Source organism: Podarcis raffonei, chromosome 5 (genome assembly GCF_027172205.1).
Source record: "Podarcis raffonei isolate rPodRaf1 chromosome 5, rPodRaf1.pri, whole genome shotgun sequence".
NCBI classification, from domain to species: Eukaryota; Metazoa; Chordata; class Lepidosauria; order Squamata; family Lacertidae; genus Podarcis; species Podarcis raffonei.
In genome coordinates, this window is record NC_070606.1 from 44,379,428 (window position 1) to 44,400,613 (window position 21,186).

The 21,186-nt window shown below is 44.7% G+C and overlaps 1 protein-coding gene across 1 annotated transcript; it reads right to left on the reverse strand.

The window, feature by feature from the left end:
* Positions 1-6,088: 6,088 nt before the first annotated feature.
* Positions 6,089-10,830, reverse strand: FOXI2 (forkhead box I2). Its single transcript, XM_053388894.1, has 2 exons — positions 10,143-10,830; positions 6,089-6,672 (listed from the first exon to the last, which is right to left on the reverse strand). Exons 1-2 carry the CDS (start codon positions 10,708-10,710, stop codon positions 6,131-6,133), a joined length of 1,110 nt encoding a protein of 369 aa, XP_053244869.1. The 5' UTR covers positions 10,711-10,830; the 3' UTR covers positions 6,089-6,130.
* Between the last annotated feature and the right edge of the window lie 10,356 nt (positions 10,831-21,186).

Consider the following 21,186-nt stretch of genomic DNA (forward strand, 5'->3'; position numbering starts at 1 on the left):
TGTCATTTCAAACATGCCTTGATCAGGAAATAATCTCTCTCGCTGTCCTTGCCTGTCCCTCGGGACTTCCCGCCCCCACCTTCGAGCTTGCCTTTGGCTCCGAGGCACCTCCGCGAGGGCGAGAATGCGGCTCCGGGTCCGGGGTCAGCGGGTCCCGCTCCTGTCACAGGAGGAGTCCTCTCTCTCCGGCAGGGCCCATTGTCTCTGCGCAGGCAGCGGCGGACTTGTTTGCGGCCTCCCTGTCCATTTCGCTTTCCCCCGGCCTGCTGACGAGGACAACGCGGGCCAGTGGGAATCAATTAGGAGGTGTTTCGCTTTATTGACTTCCTTTGATTTCAGGATAAATGTTTTGTCTCCCTCTTCTAAAACAAAAGGAAAGGAAGAAATCCTGCCTATAGCCCGGCTGCCGCACGGCGTGGCCCGCCAAGCCTGTATTCATAGAAGCCTTTGCAAAGGCATGCCTTAAGTTTTATTGCAAAGCCTTTCTCCCCATGTACAATCGTAGGAACAGCAACACACACACACAGTAACAGAAAAGCCTCCTATATACATTATACACTTGGAACATTAAAGAATGCAAACAGCGAGCCCAAGGCAACAAACATGCGCAACTTCCGCACACTCCAAATGTATATAAAACATACAAAAGAAAGCTGTAATCCTAAATCCTGAGAGCCCCAGTGGAACTTGCTTCCATGAATAGGCATCCAGGAAATTTCTGTATATATCCCATAGATTTAAATGGGAGTCTAGGTAAATGCACATTGCAGTGTACTGTGGATCTCTACTCAGAAGTAAGCACCACTGAATTAAATGAGACTTGTTTACTACTACTACTATACTGGTGTCCGGCCTTTATATTGCTAGAGCTTGATGTACTCCAGCAATGTGAAACACTGGAGTTCAGGCATTTTCCTCTTGGCATCCTAACGCATAACATCCCAGGTGGAATTCAGTGGCACAGAAAAGGCTTGTGTATTGAAGCCCGCCCCCCCCTTTCAACGAAGGTGTTACAAAACAGAATATATTTTTAGAAACTCGACGCGTCCAGGTCACTTGAACAGATTATGCAAGAAATCTTTTTTTAAAAAGCAAACAAACCCGTCCTTTAAAAATTCCACTTCAAGCGACGCGCCAACATGTGGCACAACTACCTAGACTGCAGTTCTATATTTACGCTGTCAGGGAAGTCGGTCGCACAGACATCCGCGGGCCTTACTTCCGAGTAAACGGGTTTAGCATTGCGCGGTGTCAAGAGAGCGCCCGGCTTCTTCGCTCGCCAAGTCAGCCGCCTTCCCGGCCAGGCGCCATCATCAAAAGAACAGCCTTAACCTGAACTCTTGCCCCCCCCCGCCCCTTTTCTCTCTCTCCCCAGCCCTGCCTTAATTAGGGCCATTGTTGCGAGCCACGGTTATGGAAGTGACAGGCGACCGAGGGAGCGAGAAGGCCCAGTCTTGAAAGCGGAAAATAGGAGGGTAGGCGGATTTCTTTGCACCCGAACATGTAAGTTTGGAAACAGCGACCGTGGTAGGCAGTGCAGTCGTATAAATGTCTGGTCGCAAATATAATCGAGATCAACGGGACTGCTTTTGGGGGAAAGCGTGATAGCATTGCAGTCTAAATTCCAGAACCTAAACCGCCCAATTCCTAACACACCACAAACAAAACAGAATTTCATTTGTTTATATTTTTCCATCTCAGACACATTAATAATATTTTTCTATCTCAAAACGCATTACCAGGGTGACTTGCAATTAAAAAGCTAAGAGTCTAATTCAGACTCTACGGAGGAAATAAGTCCTTTCAACTCAGTAGAACGTACTTCTGACTTGAGTAGACATGACTTAGGATTGGATTTGAACTCGGCAGAACTTCCTTGAGTAAACAAGGAAGCTTAGGAACCTCTCCGTAAGTTATCAAAAAAGAATAGAATCACCTCGGTGCCGGCTGAACGCGCCTGAACTCCTTGCTTCGCTCCAGAGTCCAGACGGCTTCCTTCTAAGACCAATCGCCGTCTATTAAACCGAGGTAGCTGCCTTTAAATCGACGGGAATCCCACCCTAGCCAACCCTCCACTTGAAAGGGATCATTCACGCCGCCTTTGTGGCTTTAAAAAGCAAGACCTGAAGTGAGCGCATTTCCAAAAGTCCGCTTCAAACCAACGGGACGCAGCAAGTCCCATTTTAAAAGCTTGAATTTACTTTTGATTCAATAGGCCGGTGTTGCTCCAATGCTCGGTCTGCTTTGCCCGGTAGAAATGCCACAGGAATAAATGCGGCGAGTAAGTACTCAGTGAAAGAAAGGCAGCCTTCTTTCCTACGATGCGCACTGACTAAGGCGCAAAGGCAGCCATGTTGGCCTATACGGGGGAAAATGGCAACAACCCAGTTGAGCGATAACTTTATCACAGCCAACCAAAATGCCACAAAGGATTCTGGGACAGAGAAGCCATGGCTGCTCTTGTTGGCTTGTAAGGGTGGTAGCTAAATAGCCACGCATTCAGTGGGGCTGAATAAGACTGCAGTCTTATTCCACACGGTGAATTACGTCCCATGGACCTCCTCGGGGTGTACTTCTGAGCAGACATGGTCAGGATCGCGCCGTGCTTAGGATCAACACATCCATTTACTTGGAAACATTGGCTTTCCGTGGATCGCCCAAGGAAGGGGGCGCAAGGCAGGCAGGGGACACCTCCCTGCCCCCTCGCTGCCAATTCTCCTCGTCCTCCTTTCGCGACAGAGCGCTTCTTTGCGTGAGACCGACTTTGAAGGGCCCCACCTCCGATGCGGTTTCGCCACTTGGACGGCCAAGGGCTTGTTCTCTACATTTCTCTCCCACAAAAGAGGTTAGCATTCAGGAAGCGAGCAATTAAAGGGCTCCTCAGCGGGGATGCGGATTAATTTTGGACGCTCGATTAAATCCCCAAAATTCTTCCTATAAATTATTGTCCCAGCTCCCTGGGCGGACACAAAGATGATCTTTTGTGTTTGTCCAAAGAAAAGAGTTTTTATTTACAAACTTGCCGACCGGCGGGGATTTATTTGGGTGCTCGACACGCGAACCTGCCCCCTGGTCGCATAGTGTGAAAAAACAGGAGCCGGAGAGCTGCCGGCGCGTAAACAAGCGGGCTCGTTTCCCCTTTGCTGTGCCGATGACCGTGAATTGCGATGCCCGGGAGACGCTTGTAACTCTCTCGAACGGATCTTCAGCACTTGTTTTGGGCAGTGGAGCCCAGTGGGATCGGCGAGATTTGTTCTCTTTCTCCGAAGTAATCTCGCAACTTCAGGGCCCTCTACTTCGCCGTAGGACCCTGATCGCGTTACCCAAAGGAAAGCGAAGTGAAAAATCAGGGGCTTCAACCGAGAGTTGGAAGTGAACCGAAATTCCCTTTAAATGAATGGCATAAGCTTTGCGCTTTCTAGAGAATGGGGATGTTTAATAATAGCAATAATGTACTGTATCAGTGGATCTGATAACAAATTTCAAGTGTGTGGGCAACAAATTAAGGCGTAAATCTCCTATATGCTTACCGGGGAGTAAAATCTTACTGAAGTGGAATTCAATACTGTACCTGAGGAAACACATCTAGGAAGCCTGTAAAACTGCAGTTGTAGGCACTATTGCTAGTAAGTCTTATTGAGACTACTAGGATTTACTTCTGAGTAAGTTCGCTTACACTTGCACATTTACTTGGCTGCCATCCTTGACGCTTGTTTTGAAGGAAACATCATTTAACTCAGTGGGGTTTACTTCTAAGTAACATGCATGGGCTCTCGCTGCAAGATCATATATTTTCAGGGACTTCTACTTTGTCAGTTTCTGAAGATATTAAACTGCTGTCCATGTTGGGCAATGATGATGTTGATGGCTGTTACTGTAGCACAGGTTAGCCTATTAAAATACCTACAAAGCAAAAACTTTTGAGATGCACATTAGATGCACTGTGTACTTCAGTGGGGCTCCCTTGAAGGACTTGGAAAAAGTTTTCAGTTGTAAAGGCATTATATGCCACTGCACCCAAGACCACAAAAGCTTTGATAAATTTGTTTATCTTTAAGGTGCTGTGAGGCTGTTTGACTGCAGCCTTTTACACTCCTGGGAATAAGACCCATTTAACTGTGATTTACTTTTGGGTAGACATGTGCACTATCAGTTGTTGTAGCAGTATCATTTCATTGATTTGCTCAAGCCAAATCCCTTTTTATTAATCTCCATATTGTATTTATTTACGCCTCTGTCCTGCAAAGAAGCACATCCATTTACGCAGATTATTCTAACTTCCTTGAAGGGCAAAGTTTGCTTAAACCCACTTAAGAAGTCTTTACTTCATTTCTGGTTGTTTTTTAAATCACAAATAAAACTCTTGTGACAGATGCCAAAAACTGTAGCTTGAAAATGGGTAAAAGCCATCAAAATATTTGTTATATACGTATACTTATTTCATGCCTAGCATTTCATCTACAGCAAGTTCCACAGATTTCAACAGAATTTGCTTACGAGCAGGTTAAGAAGATTGGGTTATTGTGTGTGTTTTACAGAAACTGGTGCTTGTGAAATCCAGAATAGTTTGTCAATTATTTGACACCCCCTCCCCCCAAAAAATTCTCTGCTCATCCCCACTTAGGGCTTGTTTCTCATTCAAGAGGTTTTAGGCTTAAAGCTTACTTGAAATCACACCTTTTGAACTGGTCATCTTTATCTCTAATCCTAGACATACAAGAATTGAATGTGGTTATTCAGTGGTAATGCAATTGCCGGAACTGATACATATTTACTTGGAAGTAAAACCTACTGGAAACTCGCTGCTACGGAATCCTTGATAAGTAGCTATACAGCCCTTTGCTGAAAAAACCTCTAATGAAGGAGAATCCACCACTTTCAGAGTCTCATCCTTCTTTTTACTTGTAACTTGAACCCACTTCTTTGGATCCTACCCCTCTGCAGCAGCAAAACACAAGTTTGCTCAATCATCTATGTGACAGCCCTTTTGTTGTTACTTGGCAGATTCCAAGACAGAACCCTGACACTGCTGCGGCTCCAGTGAGGAGCCCAGCTTCAACTTAATCCCTGAAATTTAAATAAAACATAAACAACAACAACACTTGTGTGCTGAGTTAGGATGTGAGGCAATTTAAGAGGCAGCATTTTATTTTGTTCGTTGCATAGATCAGTAACATGGCAGCAGGGTACACTTAATTAGAAAACTCTAAAGGAAGACTGATGTTTTTCAAAATACAGTTAAAACTGATTTAATTCTACCAAACACAACTATTATATACACATTCCAAAATAGCCCTATGCTGTGGATTAGTGCATTTGTTAGAATCAAGGATCTAAGGCCACGATGCATAGTATCAAGATTGTAAACAAAGCTACTACACGAGAGTAGAGAAGGATCCTTAACTGAAAACCATGGATCTTAGCACAGTTCCTTGAAAGCAAGTGAAGCCAGTGGGACTTGCTTTCAAGCAAACATGCTAAGGATTACATTGTAAAAAAGTGGGGTGGAGGGTGTATTCTGGTTTGTACCACCAGGTTAGAAGTACATTTTATCATCATTTTGTTGTTTAATTTGTAAAGCTGCTGCTGTTAGGCACAGAAACACACTGTCCTAATTTGTTACAGGAGGTGGGGAAAACCACAAACAAATGGCAACTCCTGCTTCTAACTGACAGGTGGCAGAATCAATCCACTAGGATGTTTCCCTGTGTAAGCTAATTGAAGCCCATGTGGCATGTGCAAAGTACAGTGAATTGTATCTTGTGGGTCGATCTTCTTGCACCCCATTTAGCCTCAACTAAAGAGTCATTCTTACTAGTGCCACTTGGTTGCATCACAATGCACAACTGAGTTGTTGATCTCTGGTCTAAATTGAGCTGTAGAAGCAGTACCGCCCACATTTCGTTCTGTTTTGTTTGTTTGTGTTTTAAAAAGAGAGATACAGAAGGGAAGAGAGGCAAGGTAAAAATGAGAGGGAGAGGGAAGAAATGACAGAATTAATGCAGTTTAAAAGTAGGCCTCAGGTTGCACCTTAGGGCTAAATGTGGGCTCCAGGGCTGAAAATTCTGAAGACTATCTGACTAGGCTGCTTATGGTGTTTACTTCAAACAAAGGCTATTTGACCATCATTCTAAACTTCTGTCCCTTCTCTGCTATAAATCAGATTGTTCACACTGAAGGTGCCCAGGACAGGGGTGCCGAACCAGTTTGACTGTCCACCTGCACTCGCATAGTAATTCATCTTGGAGTGGGACTGAGGATTGAGTTCGAATCCTGAAACTGGGTTGCTGTTGGAGACGGAGCAAGAGCTCAACCCAGGCCCATTCTGCCTCTCAGATGTGAGTTCGCCCCCCAACCCTCCGGAAAGCTGCCTGGGGAAGCCGTTTCTGCCATGGGCCACAGCATTCATGGTGGAGACGAACGTAGACAAACAACGGCTGGAATTCAGGCTGGAGGATTTGCAGTGGTTCATAGGACTTGGAGAGCAGGGCAGTTCAGCAGAGCCCAAGTCTGGGGATTGTTGGGCAAGACAGCTCTTGCTCTTGTCTTCCACTTTGTTAGGGACTCCAGGCCCATTCGCTAGGTCAGATCGCCTTTTCCTCTTCCGCCTGAAGTTGCCATTATCAAACATCTTCTCACAGTTAGGATCCAAGGTCCAATAATTGCCTTTACCTATGAACCAACCAAACACATGTGAATTAAACAGGCAGGCAAAGAACATTTTGAAAGTGAGACATTTCTGGACAGCCCAGGCCAATGGGTCAAAACAAAAGCAGTAAAGCAAGCAGCCGTCATCAGGTGAATGCAAATTCATGTTCCTGCATGACTCGCCAGTATTTTAAATATGCTGACAGAAGCTCTCCTCTCCCCACCTTGTAATGGGTGATATCTAACCAAGTCATACTTGACTTAGGTCTATTGAGTTCACTGGTTCTACTCTGAGTATGTCTTAGTTGGCTATAACCCAATATGGTAAGTGTGATGGTTGTAAAGCTGTTCTTCCTAAATTACCAATTGTCTTTCAACACAGTTCAGTTGAGTCAACAGATTTACTTTAGAGAAAGTAAATGGTGGGTGTCAGGGATATCAACCTGGAATGTGTGGTTTGGAAATAATAGTCTGGCACTGTACACAAATATGGAAGTAATTCATACTGCAATCTGTGGGACTTTATTTCCAATAATAATAATAATGATGATGATGAATATATTATGAATTAGAATAAATAAATACATAAATAAATATTGTCCCCTGTGGAGATGGCTGTTCATTATAAACATTATTAAATAATACAATGCCCATCTTTTATTCCAATGTTTAACTGGATTAGTTTGATTATTCTTTCCTATTATAATGGTTCAAAGTGAATTAAAACTTTCCTCAATGCTGGCAACAGTATCTAAGACTGCAGTCATGCTCACAGTTCCCAGGGAACAAGTTCTGCTGAACTACCAAGTTCCTTCTAAGTAGGTATGCAGAGGATTATGCTGTAAGATGATTCTGCTAAAACAAGCCATTGATATTTCTAGGTGCCTTGATCTTAATTGGGACATTTCGGGTCACACACTTAATATGACATTACCAGACCATGTCATCCTCAATAAGCACCTTCAGACACCATATGCATTGAGGCATATGTCATATGGATAATGATCTATTAGATAATCATTTCAAAGCAATATTGCTAATGGGACAAAGCACATCTGATGTGTTCATGCTAGCAGTCTTTTCTTTGTATGATAATAATAATAATTACGATAACAAATGATCCTTTGTACAGTGGTTTCAAAGGTTCAGAATGCATCATAGGCATTATCTAGTTGCAATCTTTAAAATAGTCATGTAGGGCAAGCAATGTTGTCTCCTGTATAGCACTTTTAGACTGAAACTAAGAGTGGCTTGTCGAAGGCTACCTAGTGAGTTCATGGCAGAGGCAAGATTTGAGCTAAGGATGTCTTGATTCACAGATCAGTTTCTTTAAGTGCAATGCTATGCATGTTTACTCCTGTTATGTTTAATGGGACTCCCCCCTACCCCCAGGCAAGTGTGCATAGGATTGCAGCTTCAGCTACTACATGACAACCACCATACATGCTTCTGTGACTGCACACTTTACACCAACAGTACAGTTTGATGTTAACCTACCCTTAGAAGAACCACCTGTAGTTTCAACCCTCTGCACACTTATCTGGAAATAAGACCCACTTATGATGCTTACTTTGTGTAAACAGCCATAGGGGCTTACTTCATGTAAACAGGCATAGGATTTCGCTATAAAAATGCTTATGACTTTTCCCATGTCTGGAGAAATGCAAAAGTTTCATTGGCTAAAAGTGTACACTTGCCTTCAAAGATGTTCCCTTCCCACTTCCTTTACCAAACAAATACACACCCCATGCACACAAATAAAGACAGAGAGCCTCATAGGTGCTTTCAGACTCATGTGAAGAGCAACTACTTTTAGTCTGCTGATCACTAAAACACTGGGTAAAACACCCAGTTTGAAAGCAGTAGCCTTTGATTTCCATTAGTCAAATCAAGGGAACATGATAATTAAGCCACTACTATCATCTCAGCAATGGGGCAAATCAGAGTGGGAGTGGATTTGGAGAAACTGGGTGGAATGACGTTTGGATGTCAAGGTGGCTGCAAACAAGTTGGGTGCAGTCCTGCTCCACTATGCTTAGCAAGAACGTGGCTATTGGCTTCAATGGGAGCTGGATCTTTCCCACTGCTACATTCATCCATGCAACAGCATGTTTTAGAGCAATGCACAGATGGAACCACAGGCTCCTCTCCCTTGGGTTGTCTCCATGCATCCCCTAAAGGAGATGTCTAAGCCAATAAATGTTTTGGGGGGGGTGTACACACACACACACACACACACACACACACCTGCCCCCCTTCAATGAAAACTTATCAATAAATGTAAAGATTATTATTAGTAGTAGTACTTATAAAGTAACTGAAATTGTTAGATGTTAAAAACAAACAACCAAATTAAAAATAGGTCCTGTTCACAGGCATACCATCTAAAAGGAAGAGGAAGGAGATTGATTTGTGATAAGCCAGGGTGAACAGGTGGTTTTAGATTCAAACAATGACTGTGAGTAAAGGGCCACCAGGAGACACTTGTTCAGCATTGACAAATGCAAACTGATAGCTGATGAAGGACGGTTTAAACATCTTTAAATATATTATACTCTGTGCTCTGTATTAATTAATCTAGAATATAATGCCCTTAACCCTGTAATGTCTAATCATTTTTAGAGTCCTGTTCTGCACATGTAAAAGGCAGGGGGAACCTTTTAAACTGCCCTGTTTGTGAATAGGGCAGGATATTTTAAACATGTATTTAAAGCTTTCAAAAAACAAAAACAAAACCTTCGCATGAAAATTTGGGGAAGGACAGGTCTTTTAATCGATCTGACTGACAACAGCACAGAGTGCGGAAGGCTGCTATGCTAAACACGCCTTTCCTGGACAAGTCCAATGGACTTGATAGTAACTCCTGAGCCAACTTGCGTGGCGGTACCTGCAGCACGCGAGTTGGCTCAGGAGCAAGTTCTATTGAACTCGGCGGACGTTTCTTTTAAATACACTTGTGTGGCTTGTGCTGTGAAATTTGTCATTATGGGCGATCTTATCCACATTAATTCGTCTTGAACGTGCCTCCTAACATTTCACACCGCCACTTCTAGAGTTACTGTCACCCTCTGATTCCACACTAAAACAAAAATGTAGGAACCCCTCCTCCCAATTTCTTAGAAACTTGCTTCGAAAGGCTGGGGAGACAACCCACGTTTCCCCGCGCTGGAGTCACGCACCTCCTGCCTGTGACTCACACGGCGACTAACCCGCGGCCAGCAATCCTGAAGATGAAAGCCAGTGTGGTCAGACTAGGACTTGGGAGACCCTGGTTCGAATCCACCCACTGGGCGACCTGGGGCCAGTCAGCGCCTCTCAGCCGAAGCAACTCGCAGGGTTGCTATGGGGATTAAACGAGAATCATGTACGCCGCCTTGAGCTCCTTGGAGGAAAAGGCGGAGTATCAAGGAAATAAGGAACCAAATAGCCACGGTTCTCTGTGGAATAACCGGGCGAGAGACGCGGTGGGTCCTGCGAGGGATGGCAGCCCTTACCTGGGTCGTCCTCGTTCCTGGGCACCTTCTTGAAGCAGTCGTTGAGCGAGAGGTTGTGCCGGATGGAGTTCTGCCAGCCGGCTTTGCTCCTCTTGTAGAAGGGGAAGTTGCCGGCCACGTACTGGTAGATCTGGCTCAAGGTGAGCTTCTTGTCGGGCGCGCTCTGGATGGCCATGGCGATGAGCGCCGAGTAGGAGTAGGGCGGGCGCACCAGCTTGAAGAAGTCCTGCTGGCCGGCCAGAGACAGCCAGCTGAGCTCGGGCCCCGCCGACGGCGCGCCCAGCAGCTGCCGGGCGCCGGCTGCGCCGTAGGCCGAGGGCAGGAAGGAGGCGGCGGCGGCGGCGGCTCCATTGGGCCCGGCGGCCAGGTAAGGGCTGGGCGGCACGGCCGAGCCGTTGAGCCACAGGTACGGGCTGCCGCCTCCCGCTTCCCCCAGACTGTAGCCGGCGGGGTGGGCCCCCGGGGGTCTCTGAGGGGGCGGGAAGAGGCTCAGGTTGTCGCAGTAGACGGCGGCCACGTCCAGCAGGTCGTGGGCGCTGGGGGGCTGCTGCCCCTCCAGAGCGTTCATCCTAGGCAGCCTCGCACCGACGGCTCGCCCGAGACGCTCCCGCCAGCGGAGGCGCAGGAGCCATGGCCCGAGAGCCAGGGGACGGCGAAGGGAGCGGGGCAGCGCCGCCCACTCTCTACCAGTCCAGATCGCGCACCCCCACCCTGCCCGTCCAAGGCGCAGATCTACTACTGCCCGACGCCCCCCACCGGCCCTCGACCTCCCCCTCCCTCCCTCCCTCCCCCTCCTCCAGCCGAGCGGCGCCACGCTCCACACTGCCCCGTCCCCAAACTGCAGCCCCTTCCCCCCCACACACTCCTCCTCCTTGGCATCGATTGTCCTCCTAACATCCCGTCCGCCCCTTCAGCTCAGCCTCCCCCTCCCTCCTTCCGAGAATCCAAGGAACGGCAACATCGGTCCACATTAGAAGGGAGTTGACAGATCTCTCTGCTAGAGGCTGGCTGCGACAATGCAATCCCCCTCCTTCTTTAATCCTCAAGTTTGCCCAGGAAGGTGGTGGCAATTCCCTGCTGTGTTTGTCCCTGCACCCTGTTATTCAATGGTATAAAGGTAAAGGGACCCCTGACCATTAGGTTGAGTCATGGCCGATTCTGGGGTTGCGGCGCTCATCTCACTTTATTGGCCAAGGGAGCCGGCGTACAGCTTCCGGGTCATGTGGCCAGCAGGACTAAGCTGCTTCTGGCGAACCAGAGCAGCGCATGGAAACGCCGTTTACCTTCCCGCCAGAGTGGTACCTATTTATCTACTTGCACTTTGACGTGCTTTCAAACTGCTAGGTTGGCAGGAGCAGGGACCGAGCAAGGGGAGCTCACCCCATCGCTGGGATTCAGACCGCCGACCTTCTGATCAGCAAGTCCTAGGCTCTATGGTTTAACCCACAGCGCCACCCGCGTCCCTCATTCAATGGTATACTCTCACTGTATATGGAGGCTCCATTTAACTAGTCTGGATAATATTCATTGGTAGAATTTCTCTGTTTTTCCAGAGCATGATGCTTGGGGAGTGGGGTTTTTTTTTTTTTGGCCCCATGGAGCCTTCAAAACAGGGTTACTCTGGGATCAGTTTTATCCCCTATGCTGTTTAACATCTGCATGAAACCGCTGAGTGGAGTTTTGGAGTGCTTTGTCAGCGAAGTGCTGATGACACACAGCTCCTTTACATCTGCAGGTGAGGCAGTGGAAGTGCTGGACCAGTGTCTTGCCTCCGTAATGGACTGGATGAGAGCCAACAAACTGAAGCTCAATCCAGATTAAGACGGAGGCACTATTTGTGGGTGGTTCCCTTGACCAGATGGATGGGAGGTTGCCTGCTCTTGATGGGGTTACCCTCCCTCTGAAGGAGCAGGTACACAAATTGGTGGAACTCCTGGATCCATTGCTGTTGCTTGAGGCCCAGCCCAGGGTGGCCTCAGTGGCATGGAGCTTCCATCAGTTTCAGGCCATCTGGACAGGGATAACCTAACTTCTGTTGTCTATGCTCTGATAACCTCTAAGTTAGATTACTGCAATGTGTTATAAGTGGGGCGGCCTCCAAAGACTGCTTGGAAACTTCAGCTGATGCAGAAATCAATGGCTAGGTTGTTCACTGGGGCAAGAGAGTTTGAGCATAATGAATCCTGGCCTGACTGCAGTGGCTGCCAGTTAATTTCTGGGCCCAATTCAAAGTGCTGGTTTTGACCCATAAAACCTTAAACGGCTCAGGACCGCAATAATTCCAGGACTGCCTCTCCCCATATGAACTAACCTGATCTCCTATTCTGAGGTGGCTCTCCATTTGTGGAATACTCTCCCCAAGGAGGCTTACCTGGCGTCTTTGTTACATATCTTTAGGCACCAGGCAGAAACATTCCTCTTCTCCCAGGCCTTTGGCTAATTTAAGAATCTATGGCCTTTAAACTGTGTGGGGGGGTATTGTTTTTGTTTGTTATTATGCTATACTGTATATTTTTGTGTTAAGTTGACACACTGGACCAGAGCTTTCTTTTCAGTTGGAACTCACGGGGCCTCAATTCCGGCACCTCTCAGGTGGGCACCATTGCCATTCTAAGAGAACAGGGGAGACGTTCATGGTGAGTTCCAGCAACTCTTTTCCTAGAAAAATAGCACTGCACTGGAGTGGGGGAAACAAAGTCCATACAAAATTGAATTCACCATGCATTAGCAGATGTGTGTTTGTCTCTCTCTCTCTCTCTCTCTCTCTCTCTCTCTCTCTCTCTGTATATACCCTACTTTTTGCAGGCTTCAAGTGCACTGGCCAGTTTCCCCGAACCAAACAAGATGGAACTCAATTCTGTTTTTTGTAGCTGTGTCACTGCTACTTGCCATGCACCTTATGTAACATATGATGCCAAGTGTGCAGCAGGAAGGTGTGGTTTGGGGAGTCAGGTGTGACCTGTGGGTCAGTTTCCACACCCCTGGTGTACACAGTGCTGATCTGGATGGACCAATGGACTAACTTGTTCCTGTGTTGCATGTTCCACATCAAGCCTGTCCCTGGAAATAGCCTCCCAAATGGAATTTCTTGTCTCCTTTGCAACTATGAGTGCCAAAGCCCTTTGCGCCCATTAGTAGCCATTTCCCCAAACAGCCACTGTTTTTGCCTTCCTTCCATTGTCAGCCCACCTTCCTTTTCCGCCATTCTCCCTCTCCCAGCCCAGCTGCCTTTCTTTCCCCAGTGGGAGCCTTTCATTGGGAAAGAGTGCCAAGCACACCATTTACAAAGCTGCACTTTACTCCATGGTCACTTTTGCATCCCGATAGTTGGTGATGCTTTTCATAGGCATCTGCTTGTTCACTGTGAGGATAAGATGGTGAGCTGGATGAGCCTTTGGTCTGATCCATCAAGACTCTTGTTACAGTTCACAATCCCATTCTTTTTCTACTTGGAGGAAGAAGATTTGCTTCTGCAGACAAGCAGGGTTCTACTATATCTTTCCTCCCAAGCAAAAGCAAAACCAAAACCCAGAAGGCTCTTTTAACACTTCTCCAAAAGGAAACAATTGCTAATATAAGCCACATTCACACCATATATTTAAAGCACAATGATACTACCTTAAACAGGCATGGCTTTCCCCAAAGAATTGTGGAAGCTGCAGTTTGTTAAAGGTGGTAAGAGTTGTTGTTGTTGCTGCAATTTGTTAAAGGTGGTAAGAGGAGTTGTTGTTGTTGTTGTTGTTGTTTAGTCGTTTAGTTGTGTCTGACTCTTCGTGACCCCATGGACTAGAGCACGCCAGGCACTCCTATCTTCCACTACCTCCCGCAGTTTGGTCAGACTCATGTTTGTAGCTTCGAGAACACTGTCCAACCATCTCGTCCTCTGTCGTCCCCTTCTCCTTGTGCCCTCCATCTTTCCCAACATCAGGGTCTTTTCCAGGGAGTCTTCTCTTCTCATGAGGTGGCCAAAGTATTGGAGCCTCAGCTTCACGATCTGTCCTTCCAGTGAGCACTCAGGGCTGATTTCCTTAAGAATGGATAGGTTTGATCTTCTTGCAGTCCATGGGACTCTCAAGAGTCTCCTCCAGCACCATAATTCAAAAGCATCAATTCTTCGGCGATCAGCCTTCTTTATGGTCCAGCTCTCACTTCCATACATCACTACTGGGAAAGCCATGGCTTTAACTACACGGACCTTTGTTGGTAATGTGATGTCTCTGCTTATTCTCCCAACAGAGCTACAATGATCAGAGTGTTTTAAAAACCAATCCCTCTTCCTATCTCTCTATCAGCTTTGCTTGGCCACTGCCATTATTGCTGTCAATTTGGTTTCTTACATTTTCAGTTTTAAATCCAGTTTCCCACATTTCCACATCAGTTTTTTTAAAAGTGATGAATATTTAGCAGCATTTTCGTGCAAATTTCTCCGAATATATACATCGCTCTAGTATATGCCTTTTTGTATGCATTGCTTGGCTTGAGAACTGCATTGCAAAATTTGGAAAAGTTCAAATTTTGAAGGGTGGCTGTGTTTCTGATCACATCTTGTTTTAGAAAGGTTAGGTAGGTTTGCCTTTAAATGCAAACTGACATTAATTCCTCTGCCCTCCTTGCATGACACGATCTGTGCACAATCTTCTGCACAATCTGTGCAGAATTGTCACTGTAGGGAGGGCACCAGAAGTATGAACTGGTGCTGAAGTATGGACTCCGTTCACCAATTTCTCAGAAAGCTGCTTCTCCTGCAAAAGAGGCTTCTGTTTTTCTTCTTCATTTGAGTTTTTCAAAATTAAAGTAAGAAGTAAATCTTCAGTCTTATACACGTCCTCTGTGTGTGTGGAGAGAGGGGGGGAAAGAAGGCATTAAAATTTCCTGGAATTAAAGTTTCAATGCTATGCTTGATTATCTTTGAGTAAGCCTAGTAGGACTTATTTTCATGTACACAGGGGAATTTCTAGGAATTTAAAAGATGCAGGGCACAGTCCTACAACACAAATTTGCATTTTTAATCTTTGAATACAAATTTAGTCTTCAGGTAAGTTAAGCTGATAGGTAGCCAGGTCTGAGCAGCATGCCCCCGAGTCCTGGAATAATAATAATAATAATAATAATAATAATAATAATAATAATAATAAATAAAGTGGAAAGTAGAGGGTAGAGGAGGCAAAACATCTTGAGCTTCATTTCCTGCTATGCATTTGCAGGTATGTGGGCAACCTCATCTAAGGGCTTTCCTCCATAGAAGAACTACATCTAAATCATTAAATTTTTCATTGGCATGTATATGGATTTACAGGGTGCATCAGAGGGCAGGGAACATAATCATATGAGCTAATACCCTGCTTTTAATAAAAGAGAAGGCTTTGTCTCCACTGTGCCTGTCCCTGTAATTCAAATCACTCATTTGGGTGTGTCCCAGTGATACTGTAAAAGTGAATGAAAATCTTCATTAGGAACAGGGAGCGTGATGGTGAAATCAAATCAACATTAGCAGACGGTTGAAGTGGGAATGAAAGGCCATTGCAATGTCGAGGGAACACTCTCTGAATCTTGCTGGGCAGCTTGAGACCTCAGGAGACCCCAGAGGCAGCCCCTGCCATTTCCTCCCTAGGAGTAGGGGGAGACCAGCAGCACCTCCTCTTTACCAAAAGGCCACATGGCGAGGGGCTGCTGAGGAGATGGAAGATCTCTGTCTTTGAGATGTCTCTGTTCCTAGATGTGGCCTTCCACCTAATGAAGTTTGGAAATGTCTAATAATGCCAGTCACATAAGGAAAATATGTAGGAGTTGGCTTTATGATGCAGCTGCCAGAAGTTTCAGTTCACCTCATGGGGTTTTCCTTCTTTCTTTTCTAAATAACCAACCATTTATTAATTATGCTTTGCAATGAGGCAGGTGCACTACTCACATGTGGCGATGTTCCTGTGGCAAAGAACTTGAGTGACATGTGCAAAAGTCCTCAAAATGCACAAACTTCTTATGTGAAGAAGAGACTTTAGGGTGTGATTCTATACCCACTAACCTGCTAACAAGCCTGCTTAACTCAATGTGCCTTAATTCTGAGTTGACATGTATAGGATTGCAGTATTAGTCCCCCTTGAGAACCTTTTCTTTGAACACCACAGAACAGTGGAAAGAAAGGTATATTCTTTGTTCAACTTTGATACTGGATATTTCCAACCAGATGTCAAATGAATCTTCACATTCCTTTCTGTGTTTACTCTGGCTGTGCAGTCATTTGTCTTTACTTTTAAAAAACAGAATGGTGGGGGTAAATCCCTGCCCACACGATCTTGGAACATTTGAGAATATCGTTCTTGATCACTGTCCTTTGTTAGACAATTTATGCACGTCAAAGGATGCCTTGGATGAACCAAATACCTTTATGTATGTGTCAATGAAAGAAAGATCAGGAGCCGGGTATATTGTTGAATACTTTTGTATATGCATTTCTTTAGAGTGCCATCTGCTGGTACAAAAATATGTAACATGACTAGCGATCAAATCTTAACATTTGTGGAGTTAAATGAGACTATTTTATGCTCAAAATGCATGTGTTGAGGCTCCTGTCTTGCCCAGCTCTTACACTCCCATTTCTGAAAAGAGAAAGATCATTGAGAAGGAAAGGCTAACACAGATGACAGCTATTTATTTTATTCATTAAGTTTATATACAGTGGTACCTCGGGTTACATACGCTTCAGGTTACAGACTCCGCTAACCCAGAAATAGTACCTCGGGTTAAGAACTTTGCTTCAGGATGAGAACAGAAATAGTGCAGCGGCGGCACAGCGGCAGCAGGAGGCCCCATTAGCTAAAGTGGTGCTTCAGATTAAGAACAGTTTCAGGTTAAGAACGGACCTCCGGAACGAATTAAGTACATAACCAGAGGTACCACTGTACTGCCCTTCATCTGAAGATCACAAGGAGGTTCACAGCATCAAAATACAAAGCACCTCTGATGCTTGAGGCAATGTGTCTCTGTGTGGCAGTTTCTGGGAATCACAAAAGGGGAGAGTGCTGCTACTGCTGCCTACTTGTGGGCTTCCCAAGGGCACCTGGTTGACCGCTGTGAGGACTAGATGGTGGAACAGATGGGCCACTGACCCAGTCCAGCAGGACTCTTCTACACGGGCAGCAGCAGGCACTGCTCCTGTGGCCCAACAATGGGATCAGAGCAGTGGCAGAGTTTGGGCTTTCAAATTTCAACAAAGTCTTGTGCAATGCCAACATTTGGCACCCGCCTCCTCTTCCCTTCCTTTCTACATTACTGTTGTGATGCCCCCTGCAGCACCAGTTCGGCCGTTTATGTCCAGTGTGGGTAAACCAGCCATTTCCCCCTAAATCTGCCTCTGGTCAGAGTCTTCCACCTGCTGCTTCTAAATCTGTTTGGCTGGATATGTTTCCTAAGCACTATGGGTCACTCCTTTGAAAAACACCAATAATGAGTCAAAAAGTGCCACGCTGTGCACAAAATGTGCTATTATGTCTTTATTTTGAGTCTGTAGAATGATCCCCAACTCTGTAGTTTTCAGTTTGATTCTTAGGTTTGCTGGTGGACATCTATTCCCTGTTTTGTTTTGGTTATGGCAATATGATTGCTGCTGTTTGTTTTTTGCATTTTATTTGTCAGAATACTTTACAGGAATCTATATCTATCTATCTATCTATCTATCTCTATCTATCTATCTATCTATCTATCTATCTATCTATCTATCTATCATCTATCTATCTATCATCTATCTATCATCTATCTATCTATCTATCTATCTATCTATCTATCTATCTATCTATCTATCTATCATCTTCTATCTATCTATCATCTATATCATCTATCTCATCTATCTATCCATCATCTATCAGATTTTATATTTTAAAAGAGTACCGGGCACCTATGTGGGAGGAAACCAGCCATATTTTCTCTAATTGTTTGATTAGGCTGCCACCTAGTGGACTTTGCATTAGTCAAGATTAATTTAACACAGTAGCCGGAATCCCAGGAAAAAAAATTAGTCTTGCCCACTCAGAAGGCTTCAGACTAGTGTGTTTCAAACAGCAGTCCCTATGCAATCTGGAAAGGCACCTTTCAAAAGGAGTTTGGACACTGCATGGCTCTGTCATTCAAAGCAGAAGGAGAGGAGCTCTTGCAGGGTACTCCAGTGCTCTTAAGGTTTCTAAAAGAGAGACAGAAAATACATGTACTTTTCTAACCTAAAAAAGTCTTTAATATATTTTTTTGCTTAAGGGTTTCTACAATTTGTGGGACCTGAGCTGTACAGGTACTATTCTTCCCATTTTGTTTGTGAGAACTTAGCCTGTTTTCATATTTCAGTGTTTTGTTTTGTTCTGCTCAGCCCCACTTGGAGGCCTATGGATGGGAATTGTAGTCCAACAACTTCAGGAGGCCAAACGTTCCCCACACCTGAGGCTAGCTTGTTGGGAGACTGATCTTTAGGCTGCAGAATGCATACATGTATTATTATTATTCTTATTATTAGTTACAAATTTGTCTCATTCACAGACCAAAACTACAACAGAGGGGTTTTAAGGAGTGCTGAACAGAAAGCTAAGTGACCAAGAGGGTAGGATGGAAAGGAGAATGATATGAGAGAGCGAGGAAGCAAAGGGGAGCAGCTGAGTTGGGTTGGGCCATTGAGAACATCAGGAATCAGGAGACTGAGAGCTTGGAAGAGAGAGAGAGAGAGTGGGGTGACAGAATAAAGAGGGAGAATAAAGTATAAATTGCAAGAGAAGGTACACACAAGTGAAATGGATCCTCTTGAAACTACTGTACATAGATTTTCAGCAGGTCCAAACACAATCAAATTGCAGATTACATCTGTCTCTAATGACTTAATTATAAAAACCATGGCTCTGGTGCCCAGCTTTGCCATGGCTCAGAAACATGGATCTGACACACAGATTTATATCCTCATAAATTTTAAAGGGATCCCTGCAAACCCACCAACACAGAACAAATCTGCCCTGTGTTCACAGAGGTGTTTTTGTTGTTGAAGAGCATTTTTTTTTTGGCAGTGTTGGCAAGCCCTGGGTCTGTGATTTTTACTTACAATCTGCCACTGTAAGCTGTACTTTTGAGAGGCGGGAACCCCATGCAAAATCATGCAAATTCAAGAGGATCTTCAGATGAAGGGTGGCATAGAAATTCAAATAATTATAATGATAATTTTAATTCTCTTGGATTTGACCTTTTGGAAAAGCAAAATGTATGTTAGTGCTTTCTAGCTTTCTGTCTGTCTGGGAGTGGAAGAGTGACCCATTAGAGGACAGAAAAAAACCACTGGGAGTGGTGCCCATGGGACTCTCTTAAAATTACAAATGGGTCCCTGGGCCCAAAACGGTTAGTGGTCCCCATTTAATTTAGCTTTCAAATGGTAGCTCCTTAATTTACTTCAGTTAATTGTCTTTCTAAATCTGTTTCTCTAATAATTATTTTTGAGGCTTTTCTTAAAATCTACAACACTTAAATATACTTCTTTCTCAAAACTGAGGAATTTGAACAACATTCCATGTTTAATTTGAATATTTTAGTCAATCAATGTATCTATTGCCCACAGATAAACAGCAGGGACTGGAACAGGGATCTGAAGTAAGCAATTAACTAACCTCCCCTCCATCTTAGACAATTTCCCTCCCTAACCTAAGTTAATTACAGAAAGTTTGAGTAGGAGCTGGTAACAAATGATAAACCATGGTCCAATTATTTGAGCACATGTAAGTAATTAAAGATATTTTATGGAGCAATAATTGTAACCAGGAAAGCCTTTCCTAGGGATGGCTCCTTGTAGTTCATCAAGAGTGAGCTTTAAATCAAAGGCCGTCCAGCATCTGCAGTCTTGAGGATTGTTTTACAAGATTAAATAACAAGGGAATCATTTGTGTAAAAGCAAAATATGTGTTCAGCCAAGTATCTGTGACAGACTGCTAGAAGGTGCTGTAATTCTCAGGCACTGGAGTGTCATCAGAAGTGGAAATGCGAAGGAAAATAATCTCCCTAGTGAGGTGGAGAGCTTTTGCAAAAGCTTCCCAAGGTAATGCTGCTGGAGGGCAAAGAAAGAGGAAAAAAATGAACTGACACCTTCTCTGCCTTGAGGGATCAGGTGGGACAACTTACTGAGCTCTTGGCGAAACCAAGCAGCTGAAGAATAATGCAAGCGATAAAGGACATCTTGCATAAAGGGACAGAAGTCTTGTGGCATGCGGCTCTCTCCATCACAGTGTAACTCTATCTTCCAACCCCTGTAATTGATCAAACATTTGGTCTGAGCCAGGAAAGGGTGTCAACACTTTGCAAAGTTCAAACACACGGATGCTCCTAACAACCACAGTTGGTTGACAGGATTTCTGTCAGTTCTGAGACTGTGGGGTATCACATTGTTATGATTAATCACCTAGGCTGCTTAAGAAGGAAACAAGAAGCTCAATTAAGCTAAAGACGAGGAAAATGATATCGCTATTCCCAACAATTATGTCAGTAAGCATGCCACAAATAAGTTCCAGTTCGAAGCCTGTGAAACTGTGCTACAACAGAAGAATCCAGGGCTAGCTACAAGAACAAAACATTACTCTTGAAACCTTGTCCTAAGCTAAGCATGTGTTTGACCGATATTCAAACCCACCACCAAACTCCCATCCAGATCCATAAATTCAGGTGTGTGGTGCTGGTGGTGGTATAAATGGGAAACCAAGTTCTGTAGTGCAGCAAGGTTTAGAACAGATATTTCCAAGTGAACACAGATTAAGTAAAGCCTACTTGGAGATAAATTCAATTGAATCTATTATTATTATTATTATTATTATTATTATTATTATTATTATTATTAATACCCCGCCCATCTGGCTGGGTTTCCCCAGCCACTCTGAGCGGCTCCCAACCAAATGTTAAAAACACAATACAGCATTAAAGATTAAAAACTTCCCTAACCAGGGCTGCCCTCAGATGTATTTTAAAAGTAAGATAGTTGCTTACTTCCTTGACATCCACAGGGCAGGTGTCACTACTGAGAAGGCCCTCTGCCTGGCAC

Coding starts and splice junctions, on each gene's coding strand:
- FOXI2 (XM_053388894.1), bottom strand. CDS start 10,710: ATGAACGCTCTGGAGGGGCAGCAGCCCCCCAGCGCCCACGACCTGCTG. Junction 6,673..10,142: donor CAGGAACGAGGACGACCCAG/GTAAGGGCTGCC, acceptor GTTGGTTCATAG/GTAAAGGCAATTATTGGACC.